We start from the raw sequence: 13,760 nt of genomic DNA on the forward strand, positions 1-13,760 counted from the left end.
CCCCCCCCCCGAAATGTTCCAGGAGAGTGAGGTTTTAGTGGAGCAAAATCGACATCTCAAAACGGAGATCACCAAGCTTGAAGTGGAAAAGAAGCGCTTGATGGACGTGTTGTCGCTGCATCAACCGAGTTGTGCCAAGCGTCTTCGCTCTTCAGAGGCAGATCCGGACCCGCACCTCTTGGGCGATCTGGAGCAGGGCTCTCATCACGCTCAACACCCACCCCTCTCCGTCCTTCCGGGCCATTCCTCGGGGTATCAGGGCTTTCATGACGATCAAAACGCGGCCAATTCCGCGGCCTCCTTTGCTCAGAGTCAAAATCCCGACGACGGGACCTCTCGATATTATTCGGACGATCGGGACATGGGATCGTTCCACTTTTCCACGGACATCAAGACCGAGGACTCGGGGAGCCAGTTGGACATGGCTTTCCTACAAGCCACGTGCGGGACCAACTATTCTGCGACGAACCCGACCTCAACATCCCCGTCGAGCGGGCCTTTTTTAGTTAAGCGCCATGTTCCAAACCTCTACTTGGACATGGATAGCCGGTGCATAGCTCTGTAAGATGTGCCCCAACCAGGGATGGGCAAAGTCAGATAATTTTTTACATCTTGAAGAGGAGCTCATGCATCGGCCGAAACGCATCCATCCGATTTGGTACAAAAGCTTAGGTGCCATTACAATTTTTATCTTCTCCCTGGACTAAATATGTATGGTTTAAATGATAGAAATCGGTACCTGACGGGGTGGCAAAAAGCACAAAACTAATAATTCCCTTGATTTTACCATAACCCGTGATCCAAGGATCAACATGACCCTTATTTATGTATATGCAACGCTACTCAAATGATCTTCAGGTGCTAAGACATCAATCGAAATATTAACAAATATTCTTTCTATTTGCACACGCAAGTGTTCCAAGCGTTTTTTCCTCCTTTCTCTCGATTTCTCAGTCTGTCCATTTTCATCTGTCAATGTCGTATTGTATGCGCAGTGTTGAGGTAGTGTATGTAGTTATTTCAACGCGTAATAACTCGAAAAATTCCCAAGCAATGCCCGTTTGTTGACGAAAGATATTCTCATTTAATTCGTCCAATAATTATTGATGTTAAATAGGATGGCTTTCCTTGTCTCTGAGCGTAGACACACCACATTACATAAGTGCAAATCCTGACCTGATGCGGCCAGGTCGACTGCCATGATTGTTGCATCTCTACACTGAGGATTGAGGGCATCTGCAGGTATATCTATTCAAGCATCGCTTGTGTAGACGAGCGGGCTTGAATTTCCGTTTGTTTGTTTCTTGTTGCGACTATCACAATTTCAATTTGTTCACCTCGTCGGTGAGCTCTTGCTCCTTCTCGATCTTTTCCAACTGGTTCAGCTCGAGGGTCTCGCCCGCTTTGATGCGTTCCTTCAATTTGGCGATCTGGACCAGTTTGTCGTTCAATTTCCGGAGCTTCTTGTCTTTGATCGGGTCGCCAGTGACCTCCAAGCTTCGCTTGGGCTCGCCGGGCGATTCCTCCCTGCCGTTGGCCGCAGCGGTTCCACTCTCTCCGCCAGCGCGATCTTTGCGGTTCATGCGTCGACGGCGATTTTTGGCGGCAGAGCGCGACAACTCTTCGTTGGGCGCGGCCACCGCCCCCGGTTTCCTCACATTCTCCGCGGGTTCATCCTCGTCGTGCAGCTTGAAGGTGGAGACCTTGTTGCGCATGCCGGGGGGACGGTATGCTTCCTTGGAAGCCACGGGTTGTTTGGGTTGGATACCCTCCACGGGTTTGTATTGAATTTGAAAGGCCAGGAACTTTTCGGGAGGTGCATTCTGCCAAGCCACCTCCCACAGCTCCTCACCAGGCGTTTCAATCGGATGCTCAAAAATCAGACTCGAGGTGTAATGCCAGACCTTGAACCCATTGCCCTGACGAAGACGGGGGGCACACGTGGACGTCATGAGATATTTTCCATTGGGCGACCAGCGAATGTCAGTGGCATCCGTGGCCTCAAACTGGCACACCTCTCGCTTGGCCTGAACGGCCCACATTTCCACGTTTCCACGCAGGTTCCCGAACCCTCCAATCATCAACAGGTTGCCCTGGGGGTTGAAGAGCACGGTATTTCTGGCCCCCGTGCCAAAGTCGAACACTTTCTCGCACTTCTGATTGAAAAGCGTGGCCTTGGCTGGCATGAAGCCATAGACCACGCAGTACAGGGAGTCCCTGGGACTCCACTGAAGGGCGTGAATAGGCCCATCTTTGGCTAAGTGGACCTGATTCGTGTCGCCCTTGGTGTTGACAAAATGAAGCTGCTGCTTGCCGTAGTAGGAGGCCCCGGTCTTGTCCACCTCTGACTGCGTGAGGAGAAGAGCATTCTTGCCGTTCCAACTCCAGTAAACCTCCATGCGGTCCGATTGGAAGAAGCTCTTCTTGGCCACCACGTCCGTTTCAGGATTGAACTTGGGATAGGCATAGAGCTGAGCCGTGCTGGGTCCGCCTTTCTGACCGGGGATGAAGCAGATGACGTGATGCTGGCCCTCGGTGGTGGACGCGAAGCTGAACGACTCCATCTTGGCCACTGAGAGTCGCTTGTCGACGTCTTTAAAGTTGTTATCGCGAAAGAAGAGCACTTCGTTGTTGGGACTTCGCAGGCAGCACACACTTTCATCTCGTGCCCATTGCGGGCACCAAAAGGCTAACTTCTTCTGAGTGAACGAGGCCAGTTTTTCGCCGCTCTTGGGGTTCCACAGATGAAGGTTGGGCTCGGGGTTTTGACCGGCTTTCGTGGAAAACACCTCCCACGTGGCCAAGATGCGACCCAAAGGCGAGAAGATCAAATGCGAAGCCTTGGCGTGCGGAATTTGGGCGACCGGACGCCAGGTGCCCTCGCTATGACCCACCACTTGGACCTGGACCCCATTGGACCACGCGAACATATCGCCGGCCGGAGAATAGGCCATGACCTGAAAAGTTCGATTCCGTTTCAAAATATTCTATATTTATAAATAGACTCACGCAGCATTTCACTGCCCTCTTTGTTCGGTGCCTTATGAGTTTCTAACGGGCTCAACTCCTAAATGGGTCCTTTTTGTGATTTCGCTTTGGGAAGAAAGATGATGCACACGAGTTTACAACGTGACTGGTCATGCAATCATATTAAAACGGGAGGATCCAGGTCCGGTACAGCGTTCCCACTGAATTGCAGATTAAAATCGTAACCATCAGATGAAATAAAGGCACAGTATGGTAGGAATAGCGTACTACTACACCCTTTATGGGGATTTGCAATTATTCCGGTCCAGTTACAGTTGCATGCTGTATGCTGGAGCAAATTATGTATAACTTTAATATATCAATGCTGTGAACTGGACCAAATGGATACACACACCGGGTACAATCATAAAAGCACTGTGGACGTCGTTATCCGCTGATTACTTAGTAAAATAGTTACTATTTCATAATACCTAATTTTATCATAAATGATAACAAATAACTCTTGAATAAGCTTGAGTAATTGTGATATCTATGGGGGTCAAGCGTTAGTAGGGCTAGGAGCTTGGGGCTGAAAAATCAGGACTCTCCAACCTTAGGTTAGGTTCCGAACTATCTCATGTCCCTCTCTACCGACATGCATTGAATTTCTGGAAATTAATGCCGAACACGAATTGAGAACCACAGTCAGGCTTTTACTTGGGATCAGGTTCATTCATTTATGCTATGATGAAATAAGTTGTGTTGAAAAAAAAATTGAAAATTTTAAAACCAGCCAACTTTAAAAATCAAGAAAAATTAAACCTGGGACAAAACCATTGAGGCGATCAAAGGCGTCGTCAAGTAGGGTCGTGGAGGCAACCCAAATAAAACTAGGTGGAAGTTCATGCAGATTATCCACCGAGTTTATTAGCGACAAATAAGTCTGAACTCCATTAATTACTTGACATGAGCTAGCCAGCCTCACTGGCTGGTTAACAAATCATCATTAGTACTAAGCAATTGGACCTGAGCTCAACATCCCTGACTTTGGTCGAAATTAATCATTTTCATAACTCACAACAAAGCCCTGAACTGAAAAAAAGGTATTTTAGCCCGAAATTGAGGAACAACTACGTCAAACTGCATTAACCACGTGTTTCCTCCACAAGCACGCTGTAATACGTCCTCGACCTCCGTCACATAACAGTTTTAAATCAACCAAGTTGGTTCAAGTACAGCTTTCAGGTTGGCGTGCATCATACAATTATACTAGAAGATACTATAAGACAGCGCCCATTTCCAACCCGTGACTTATGATGACCTTTCGACGCCCTTTTTCATCAAGACATCCACCTACACGGATGATCGGATGATCGTATGATCGCTCGACCTCCTCCCCCAGCTTCTCACCCTGACATTTTTGGCCCCATCCTGGATGGCCTGATCCGGATCCGAGGCCGGCTGCCACGTGGTGACCGGACCTCCGGTTTGCGTGCCCTCGGTCGGCTCGAACAGGCTCAAACCACGCGAGCCGCGCACGCTCAACGACAAACTCATCTGGGCGGAGAACGCGGTCTTCAGTCCCACGGACTCACGGCCAGCCGAACGATGACAAAGGCCTAAGGCCGTGGACAGACGAGATTGAGGAGGAGGAGGAGGAGGACCCAGACCCCAGCACCAGGAACACACACACACACAGGCTGACAGACAGACAGACAGACAGACAGAGCAGAGCAACTTGCCGATGACCTCACTTCAGGGCTGCTGACTCACCAGCGCCATTGAAGGCCAGATTCGAGCTGGAGCGTAGCCATGGGGAGACCAATTTTTGTTCTTATTTGAGCTTGGTGTTGGGATTAGGTATATATGACGCGTTTATGAATTCGAAGCTTAGAATGGAAGTCCGAAAACAGTTTATTATCCCGAAAAATCAGATAGCATGACAATACAACCTGGGTGAAGAGCGTGTTTTAAGTACAAAAAGAGCCAGTTTAGAAATGTTTGGACTCAATAGGAACTATTTAGCAGCACTAGACTCACTCCACCATGAGCTAGCGTGACCAGATGTGCCTAAGATATGCCAAAAGAGATACAAAATGGCTTCTTATGTAGTCAGCTACCAACTAAAATGGAAATATCTTAAAAATTATAAGAGATCTACGCTGATTTGACCTGTGAAAGGGTTGCTTTCAAGGCAGTCGTTAGCGTTGAAGATGATGGGAAACTATCTTGATCGGTCGAATTAGTCACCCTAAAGACGAGACAAACAAAGTATGGAATAAAAAAATACTGGAGCGGACTTTACCACTACATTCGCTTAAAATATGCCTATTGACGGTTGATATGTTTAGAGATCAATTATTTTGTCAACAAAGCGATCAATAGGGTCAATGGTATTGAAAACCATACCAGTCGGTCAAAGTCTTGCCCAAATCTTTATTAAAGGTCTCTTGGGTATGGCCCTACCTGGCTGACCGTCCTCCCGAGAACAGTTAGGGGTAGAGCCAGCCATGAATGGATGGGGCGATGAAAGCCCAACCATTCTCATATTGAGCGTTAAACACTCTTCCGTACTTATTTCAATACAACATTTTCCCATCATAACCCTTCATTCCTCGCCTTCACCGTCTGCAACCCGTGAAAATGATCTGCTTTATCCGTGGTCCATCTCTAACGCAGGATCAGCCCAGGCTGAACTGAGGGTGATTTCCGGCTAAGACGGCAGGGAATTGGACTCAGGGCGATTGACCTGAGTTGGCGCAGCCAGACAGGGCGGAGGCAGGCTACAAGCGTCCTGTGTCCGCTTCAAGAGCCCGCTAAAGCGCTCTGGATGCAAAGTACCCATCCATCCATCCCGTAGCATGGCCGTAGCCGCTTTTCAACACTGACTCACCATTTCAACTCGAGTGATGACCTCAACTGTGGATCTTGTCGGCATCCTCTTCCTCAATGGGCTGTCCATTCACGGCGAATCCCTTATCTTGGCGTCACCCAATGAGCGCTGGCCGTTGATGTCGTCCATGATCCGCACCTAATATGGGCGTTTCCGTAGCCTTACAGTCAACATCTTATCGAACTAGAGTAAAATCGGCCCACCCGCATCTGGCGTTACTTTGTTATATCGAGCGCTTTAATTCCACCCCAGTCCCACGGAAGAAGAGCGAGTGCCTCACAGTCGTGCAAAGCCAGCCAGCCAGTTGGTCCAGCCACTCGCCCACCCGCCCACCCATCTCCAGCTTCCAGCCCTGATCCCCCCGGATTAGCGCCCGCCCCCTGGGACACCCGCCCGCCCATGCTCGAGCCGCCGATCGTCCACTCACCCCCTGCCTCCCCCGTGTCTCAAGCGGCGTCCGGCTGAGGCCTCAGAGTGCGAGGCTGGACTGCGTGTTGGGCCGCCGGGTCATGGCCTCGTCGGTCTCGGATTCGCGGGCGGATTTAACGGCCGCGCCGGCCGGTCGAGCCACCCGTGCTTCAAGGAAGGCTCAGTTGAGCCAAGGTCGCGCCCCGCCCCCCATTAAAGAGGTCAAAGTCACACGTGAGTCGGACAGAACATGGTCGGTTAGAGGGATGAACATTTGGCCGGCTATCCAGTAATTGATATCGGTTGAAGTCAGGTTTAGTTGGGTCTAAACGGCTTATGTAGATAAACGTTATTCTCCACCGATTAGTGGGTGGTGCTCGTTTTTAGATTTGTGGCAACATTTCATAAGGTTTATGTTGACAGTTTAAGGGTTATTAATATCGTGTTGGGTAATGTAAGGTTAGGTTAAGTTTAAAAAAGTAGCACCGCCCACTAATCGGTGGAGAATAACGTTTACGGCTTATGTACAGTTGAAAAAGCCAGCGCTGCCAACGAACTGGAAGGCTATATCGTCTGACCAGGCGAAGGTCGCGAAAGAAGGTCGATATTCCGAATTTGTTGCAGTATCAATCGTCTCTACGATCTATACTGAACTGGGCGTGGTTTTGAGTTCAGCGGGTTACACCCTCTTCCGACCTGAATGTTCCATGACGTTGAAATTGAAGATCATTTGAAAACAGCAAATAGCCGTCAAGTATTTGCTGATATTTGTGACTTTTGTATTTTAGGGAGTACGAAATCTGAATCGTCGATGCTCAACGGAAATCACAGTGACAAAGATATATCAGCGAAGCAGCCCCCTCCGCCGGTGTCCAGGCTGAAGTCCGAGCCGGAAGAGCAGAAGACGGAGACCGCCTCTGATCCCGCCCCGACCGATCGGTTGGCTACGGTCCAGTCTGAGACTGACGTGATGTCGGACGTCGAACGAGATGATGAGCAAGCTGATGAGGAGGTGAAAGCCATCATGGGCGGGGAGGATAAATCGACCGAAGAAGACGAAGAGGATGCGCGGTCCATCGACGATGACGAACCGCCGGAAATATTAGCCGAAGTTCCGCCGGATAAGCTTGAAGCACCCGATCCCGAAATTGTCGAGCTCTCCGATGACGAGTCGGGTGAGACTCAAGATGACGAAGACGATGAGGACGAAGAATCCGAGTCCGAGGAGGACACGCCTCGTGGCAACCCCGATTTACCGCCCGGTGAAGGGGCGGAGAAATCGATCGATAGCACTTATCTGTTGCCCTTTACCTTGGGTTGGGTGCGTGAAGTGGTCAAACGTATGCCTAAAGGCCAAGGCGCCACCCAATATGACGTGTACTACATCCCACCCCCAGACACGAAGTATCGTACGCGAGAAGCCAAACGCAAGCGTCGATCCAAAGCGGATCAGGAGAAGTATTTCATCGACTTCCCGTCCGAGCAGCTCTCGGTGGCCAACTTCAATTACGTTCGCCGACCATTAGGATTGAACAATGCGGCCTATGAAGTGGTACGCAAGGCCAACTTGTACGATCCACCGCCTCAGAGTGAAGGCTCCAACAAACCCGAGGCCATTAAGTGCGCGGCCAAGGCCAAGAACGCCGGCGGAAAGCGTCAGAAAGTCAGTTACAAAGAGGTGGATGAATCAGCCGGGTTGGTCGAAAGTGATGACGACTTTGGTTTCGAGGAGGAAAAGATCGAGTTCAAAGAAGGCTTGGATCTGGATATGCCCATCTCTTTGCAAATCATCAATCATTGCACGGCCATGCGCACTGAGAACAAAAAGCGGCGACGGGTCCGAGATCCGGAAACCTGTTGCACACCCCCTTTGGCCGAGGACATGCTTTGGTCCGGCTTGGTCAACGATCCCATGGGCGTGTTCACGGAGTTGGGTGGCCGGAGTAGTCCGGTCACGCCTCCTCCCTTGCGTGCGATGCGATTGACTCCGTTGGAAACGGCCAAGAAAATCGTGGACGCCCTGAGCAACATCAAAGTGGAAGCGGCTAAAGTGAGCATAGAGAAGGAACCTGAACTGAAAGAAGATTTGGCCTCGCATGACTTGGCCATACGGAAATTCCGGAATTTTGTTCAACACGCCAATCGCAATACTTTCTCCAAGATGAACGATTTTGCCGCTTATCAACCCCCCGGTAGCCATCAACTCAAACGCCAGGGATGGACATACATGAAACCCCGGTCAAACTTGGACTTCAAAGTGAAAGTGAAGCTGCCCATGCCCATTATCAATGGTCGACGACCCGTGGTGGAATTGGTCATGGAGCAAAACGGCAAATACATACCTATCAAATTCTCGAACAATATGCAAGTCACCGAGGCCATTCCCAAGTCTTTATTCGAGAAGGCCAACAGTATGCGAAAGACGTTCTATCAAAATGCCACCAAAGTTCCCAAGGTGGGCAACAAGCCCATCTTCTTGGCCGTGAACCCGTCGAGTTCAGCGGCCAAACAACTCCTGAATCCGTCTCAGCCGCAACGCAATCAACAACGCGGAAACCCATCCACGCGTGTCTCTCAGCAACACCCAATACTGCAAAAGCTCCAACACCAACAAAAGCAAGCCCAACAAGCGACCGCCGCTTCCCATCGCCCTCGAACGCACGGCAATGGAGGCGGAGTTGTTGGCCGACCCCCCAATTCACAGTCAGCTCAAGCTCGCCGCAATTCCTCTCAAAGTGGCCCATCTCGAGGCGGCGGCCGACGACCCACCAACCCCTCAACCGGGCCCTCCACCGAGCAAGTGTCCATTTTGGTTCGACCCCAAAAAGGTTTTCCGGCCAAGCCCGTGCTTTTGAACGTGCCCAGGTCGGTGGCTGTGAAAGTGAAACCCGGCACGACCTTGTCATTCTCCGCGTCGAATGACCAGAAGTATGTTGTGATAGACAGTAAAATTCATCCGCCCGTGGGCGTGCTCAGTGCCAATGGGGCCGCGGTCAATCGGACCGGTCGGCCTGGACTCAACAATCGAGCCCTGTCCTTCTCAAGACTGTCTCAGAATAGCAATCCGGTCCCGAGAAGAAATCCCAATATCCCCAACGGCCTTCCAAATCTGCCTAACCTGCCCAATCTTCCCAATAGTGTGTCCATTCGACCTGTGGCAGGAAACTCGTCATCCCCTCATACAAATCATCGAGGGCCCTCAGTGTCGAGCACGTTTCCCCGTCGAAATGTGCCCATTAAGTCGGCCGTTCGAGGAGGGGTGCGGCGACCCGCGAGCGGTCACATCCGGCAGCCCCCTCAGAAGACCATGAAAACCGCCTCTTCAGTTTTGTCCTCGGGAGAAGTGTAAGTGTCTCATCTCACTGCCACGCACTATCTAGCTTTGCTATACTCGATGCTTGGCCTGAACATGAAGGAAGTAAAAAAAAAAAAAAAAGAGAGCTGAAGCATGATTCCTCATTTGATTTTCAGTGTTAGTGGCAAATCGCCTATGGAACCCTGTACGCCTTATTGCCCGGGCGTACAAGGCATCCCCGAGCTGGAATGTCGAAGTTGTCAGTCCTTGTTTCACGCCAAATGTGTGGGTATCAATCAAATGGCTCTGAATAAGGTGAAGGAGAATTTCAGATGCAGGGTGAGTCCATTTTTCGAAACCACAGGAGCACGTCAACATATGAACGAGTTTTCATGACGCTTAATCCTTTCAGATGTGTCTTCCGTCATCTCGAGGCAGCGTTTCTACCTCGACGGCGCCGCAGGTGATCGACTTGGATTAAGTTCCATTAATCTCAGAATTTCATTTGGATTTGATCCAAATTTCATCCTCTACGTTCACCCTTGAACTCGATTCATTTCCCGCCTCGCCGATTCGTGTCTCCTTCCCGGTGGGCCAAAAGAGAGCATCATCATCGTTCATCGAGTGTTCTCTCCAAGTGTATCCTTCTCTCTCTCTCTCTCTCTCTCTCTCTCTCTCTCCTTCCCTCCCCCCCCCTCCCCTACCACTCCCACTCCCACTCCCATGACTGAAGACGGGAAGAAAACGAACCATTTCACCAAAGTTGCCTTTAAAAAGAGGACAGCCCCCCAGTTTGTTCCTTAAACACACACACACACACGCACACAAAAGAAAGATCAGAGATTATTCTCCTTGACGATATATAATGAATATCAGTGACGAACATCTCGCTGAACCTGTCACTTCCAAACCTACCTACCTACTTACCCATGATCTTAACTTAAGAAACACATAATATACTGAAAATTTGAAAATAACCCTTTAGGTCACACTCGAGGTTGAGTTTATTTCCCCTGGCCCGGTTAGTTTGCCAAGAAAGGGCGAATGATTTGATTAAGCAAGAACTCGTCAGACATCCGCAAATGGTTTCCTTCGCATTCCAAGAAGACCAGCTTGCCCTGTTCATCCATGGCCTTTAACCCAATCCAATCCTCTTTGTACAAAGTGGTCTCATTGAAGGGCAACATGACCTTAGCTTGGCCAGGCGCATAGAATGAGAACCATTCGGTCCCTTTCGGGTCCACCATTGTGTCCTCGGTGAACTTGACCATCACAAACTTCTCCAACTTCAAGAGGTTCTCTTTGTAGTTGGGATTCTTGGGGGAGCGTTCATTGTTGATCTCGGCGATGAAAAGGCTCCTATCTCTGTATGTGGCCTCGTCCAAAGGGTCGTGCCAATACTGAGCTTGTACGAGGAAGTTTTGGACCCAATGTGTGTAGGCTCCATAATTGAGCAGTCTGCGCACGTAGTCGCAAATGATGTGGCTTTCTCCCATACATTGAGGTAACCCTATCACATCGAAACAGGAGAGAGAAAATTAGCATAGAAGGTAAGTGACCTTGACTGCTTGCTGAGTGTGTCAAAACAATCACCCGGGAAACAATCAAATCAAGAGAGGAAATGCCAGGCTCTCATGTCGAGGAAGGGGTTTCCTCGAGGATTTACAGTTCTTTCTTTTCCCTTACCATATACACCTTGATGTTGCCCACCCACACTGATGAGGTTCTTCATGCCTTGAGGACATCTTTGAGCCACGGCCCTCAGGAATTGAGCTCCTTGAGAAAACCCAACAGCATTATACCTAGAGCGAGAAGGAGATTGAAATATGAGAAAGAAATACCAATACATTACGTACAAAAAACAAGAGCCTCCCTAAAGAAGGAAAAAAGACAAAGAGGTACTTAGTGTATGACAATGAGTTGTAAATATCACTGAATATATCTTAGACTGTCGCTAGAGACGCATGACCAACAAAGACCTTTGTTCTAGATATAGGAAAGTATGCAATTTCTATTGCCCTCTTGACTAATTCAGCCATATTCTTAATTTTCATTTCATTCATACATTGAACGGAACTCGAAAGCAATCTGTCGGTCCTCATTGTTCCACAATTTTTACTTGTGCTGGGGCAAAAAAAAAACTCCTGCAAAAGGCTGACCCCTTTTTTGGCTCGCCCAAGTCCGTTGGCTTTTAATTTTTTTGCTGGACACCAACGCCGAAAAAGTTAGTCATGTTTTTGCTGAGCTAAACAAAGCTAGGATAATTACCTTTTAAAGCTGATCTCTTTCATAATCAATTCATGAAAGACCAAAGACCGTTTTCTAGAATTCTAGAAATCTTTTTTGACGAGTTCTGTCCAAAAAACTCGAGTCCGGCCCAGACTCTTTCAATATCCCTAAAAGACTCGAGTCCATTCAGAATCGAGTCCGGACTTGCCCCAATGCTCTAATTCTTAGCGTACTTCTTATATCCCGACCAAACAGACGCAGGTTCAAAAGGTCGCATTATCGATCCAAAGGACAAAAATAATCACCCGTTTTGAAGCAAAGGATCTGAGGCAATCTTTTGACACACCATCTCGACTTGGGTATTGACGTCTAAGAAGAAGCCGTTCCGGGTGTCATCGACAAAGGAGTTGCCAATACGCACGCTGCGGACATACACCCCAGGAATGTGTTGCTCAAAGGTCCGTTTGATGTAGCCCATACTTAAGGGATTGCAGCAAGTATCACCCATGCCATGCCAAATCACGATCGGGGTGGGATCGTTCACCCCCGGGGTTGTCCTGGACAATTTCAGGATTGAGTTTCCTTCAATTGAAGCAGAATTGCTCACGATCAAAATGGAAAACACAACCAATGCCAAGAGGTCTTTAATCGCCATGGTGTCAAGGGAAATTGACATATCCACTCGTTTTGGATAGAAACCGGTTGTGATCATCGTAATATTCCCCCTAGCTTTGTTCAATATAGCGCCAGTGTCTTACAAGATAGGCCAATGAAATACACAAAAAATAGTGTCGGTCGGTCTGGCTGTCAATTTTTCCCCCACGTCATCATATGCAGGAACGGTTGTTTCTTTTTTTTTCTCAAACGGAAAACTACCGTAATCGTCCGAGTTATCGCAGGCAACAGCATCGTCATCGTCTTCATGTGCCAATAAGACCACATAACGACACTACTACTACTTGATCTGAGAGAACCTACCATCGCCCACGCGTACAATTCCGATTCCGGCCTGCCTGCCTGCAAAGCTCCTTTTGTTTTCCCCCATCCTCCTGCTCCTTGTCCCTCTCCTTCCCCCTTCTCCCTCAGTTCTTGGCCCCTTGAGCACCGCGGCTTTAAACTCATCTCAGATTTTCCCCCTATCGAGCAGAGCAGGATGACGTCGTTTCTTTTCCCGGCCATCGGATGACACTCCAAATCAGCTTGGATCGAACCGGCCGGCCAGAACATGGCCCCTCACTCTCACAGTGGATGGGACGAGCCGGCCCGGGAAGCAGAGGCGAGTCCGGCCAGAGCCAGAGGCGGGCCAGGATGAAGAGGGTGGAGTGAATTTGCTGAGGCCCGCTCACGCCTTTTCTGCCCCGAAAACTTCGAAACTTGAGTTCCCACCAATTGGCCTCCGGCCGGTCCAGCCCATCGGGCAATTTCGGGCTGATCTTTGGTCAGAGAAAGAACAGGCGTATGAACACTTCAGAACTCAGTTGGGCGAAAATCGGCCAGTGTCTGACCAGATGAGAGGATAAAGGCATATTTCTTTCTAAGTACAGTTTTTTTAAGCCGGGCAATATGTGAGAGTTAGCAACGCATCAGTTTTGATTCCAAAGAGCCAGGATCGCTCAATTGGCGCCCAGCTAACTTCCCCCTGAGAAATCATGTCCAAGTCAGAACATATATCCTAGAAAAAGAGACTCTATTATAACTTTTGACCTGCCACATCAGACATGCATTGACCCAAATTGTCTCTGGACCACACTGGATAGAAAGTAATGCCAATGTGGTGCGAAACTGCGTCAAATATGGCCATGTAGAGCAGAAAGCAACCTTTCGAATATCACACGGCCATGGTCTTTCAAACTCAAAACACCAGTTTGAAAACGCCCAACTGGTTTCTTACTAGCCTGACCGGCACTGAACCCATCCGGGAATGATTTAGGTCATCCATTGGATATTTTGTTGGGTTCGAATCTTTCC

At 49.2% G+C, this 13,760-nt stretch overlaps 4 protein-coding genes across 5 annotated transcripts in view; 2 read left to right on the forward strand and 2 right to left on the reverse strand.

Annotated features, from left to right (window-relative positions):
* Window positions 1–906, forward strand: part of LOC131883317 (activating transcription factor 3-like) — a gene marked incomplete in the record, with an annotated part of 3,896 nt that extends 2,990 nt beyond the window's left edge. For both annotated transcript variants that reach the window (XM_059230766.1, XM_059230765.1), the window contains 1 exon segment: window positions 23–906. In XM_059230766.1, the coding sequence (XP_059086749.1) occupies window positions 23–565 (543 nt within the window).
* Window positions 907–1,056: 150 nt separating this feature from the next.
* LOC131883316 (eukaryotic translation initiation factor 2A-like) lies at window positions 1,057–4,683 on the reverse strand. The gene is made up of 2 exons (XM_059230764.1): window positions 4,378–4,683; window positions 1,057–2,957 (listed from the first exon to the last, which is right to left on the reverse strand). Exons 1-2 carry the CDS (start codon window positions 4,522–4,524, stop codon window positions 1,317–1,319), a joined length of 1,788 nt encoding a protein of 595 aa, XP_059086747.1. The 5' UTR covers window positions 4,525–4,683; the 3' UTR covers window positions 1,057–1,316.
* A 1,462-nt stretch (window positions 4,684–6,145) lies between these two features.
* On the forward strand, window positions 6,146–12,393 carry LOC131883314 (uncharacterized). The gene is made up of 4 exons (XM_059230758.1): window positions 6,146–6,502; window positions 7,057–9,613; window positions 9,740–9,902; window positions 9,976–12,393. The coding sequence occupies exons 1-4, from the start codon at window positions 6,370–6,372 to the stop codon at window positions 10,042–10,044; spliced, it is 2,922 nt and encodes a 973-aa protein (XP_059086741.1). The 5' UTR covers window positions 6,146–6,369; the 3' UTR covers window positions 10,045–12,393.
* LOC131883318 (palmitoyl-protein thioesterase 1-like) lies at window positions 10,530–12,504 on the reverse strand. Its single transcript, XM_059230767.1, has 3 exons — window positions 12,098–12,504; window positions 11,250–11,365; window positions 10,530–11,073 (listed from the first exon to the last, which is right to left on the reverse strand). Exons 1-3 carry the CDS (start codon window positions 12,502–12,504, stop codon window positions 10,586–10,588), a joined length of 1,011 nt encoding a protein of 336 aa, XP_059086750.1. The 3' UTR covers window positions 10,530–10,585.
* Window positions 12,505–13,760: the final 1,256 nt, after the last annotated feature.

The sequence above is a fragment of the Tigriopus californicus genome, chromosome 7, assembly GCF_007210705.1.
Source record: "Tigriopus californicus strain San Diego chromosome 7, Tcal_SD_v2.1, whole genome shotgun sequence".
NCBI classification, from domain to species: domain Eukaryota; kingdom Metazoa; phylum Arthropoda; class Copepoda; order Harpacticoida; family Harpacticidae; genus Tigriopus; species Tigriopus californicus.

Excerpts from the sequence above, each read along its gene's own strand:
- LOC131883316 (XM_059230764.1), bottom strand. The coding sequence starts at position 4,524 with ATGAGTTTGTCGTTGAGCGTGCGCGGCTCGCGTGGTTTGAGCCTGTTC. Across the intron at positions 2,958-4,377 it reads ATGGGGCCAAAAATGTCAGG|GTCATGGCCTATTCTCCGGC; the intron begins GTGAGAAGCTGG and ends CGAACTTTTCAG.
- LOC131883314 (XM_059230758.1), top strand. The coding sequence starts at position 6,370 with ATGGCCTCGTCGGTCTCGGATTCGCGGGCGGATTTAACGGCCGCGCCG. Across the intron at positions 9,614-9,739 it reads GTTTTGTCCTCGGGAGAAGT|TGTTAGTGGCAAATCGCCTA; the intron begins GTAAGTGTCTCA and ends TTTGATTTTCAG. Across the intron at positions 9,903-9,975 it reads AGGAGAATTTCAGATGCAGG|ATGTGTCTTCCGTCATCTCG; the intron begins GTGAGTCCATTT and ends TAATCCTTTCAG.
- LOC131883318 (XM_059230767.1), bottom strand. The coding sequence starts at position 12,504 with ATGATCACAACCGGTTTCTATCCAAAACGAGTGGATATGTCAATTTCC. Across the intron at positions 11,366-12,097 it reads GATCCTTTGCTTCAAAACGG|GTATAATGCTGTTGGGTTTT; the intron begins GTGATTATTTTT and ends TTCTCGCTCTAG. Across the intron at positions 11,074-11,249 it reads GCAACATCAAGGTGTATATG|GGTTACCTCAATGTATGGGA; the intron begins GTAAGGGAAAAG and ends TCGATGTGATAG.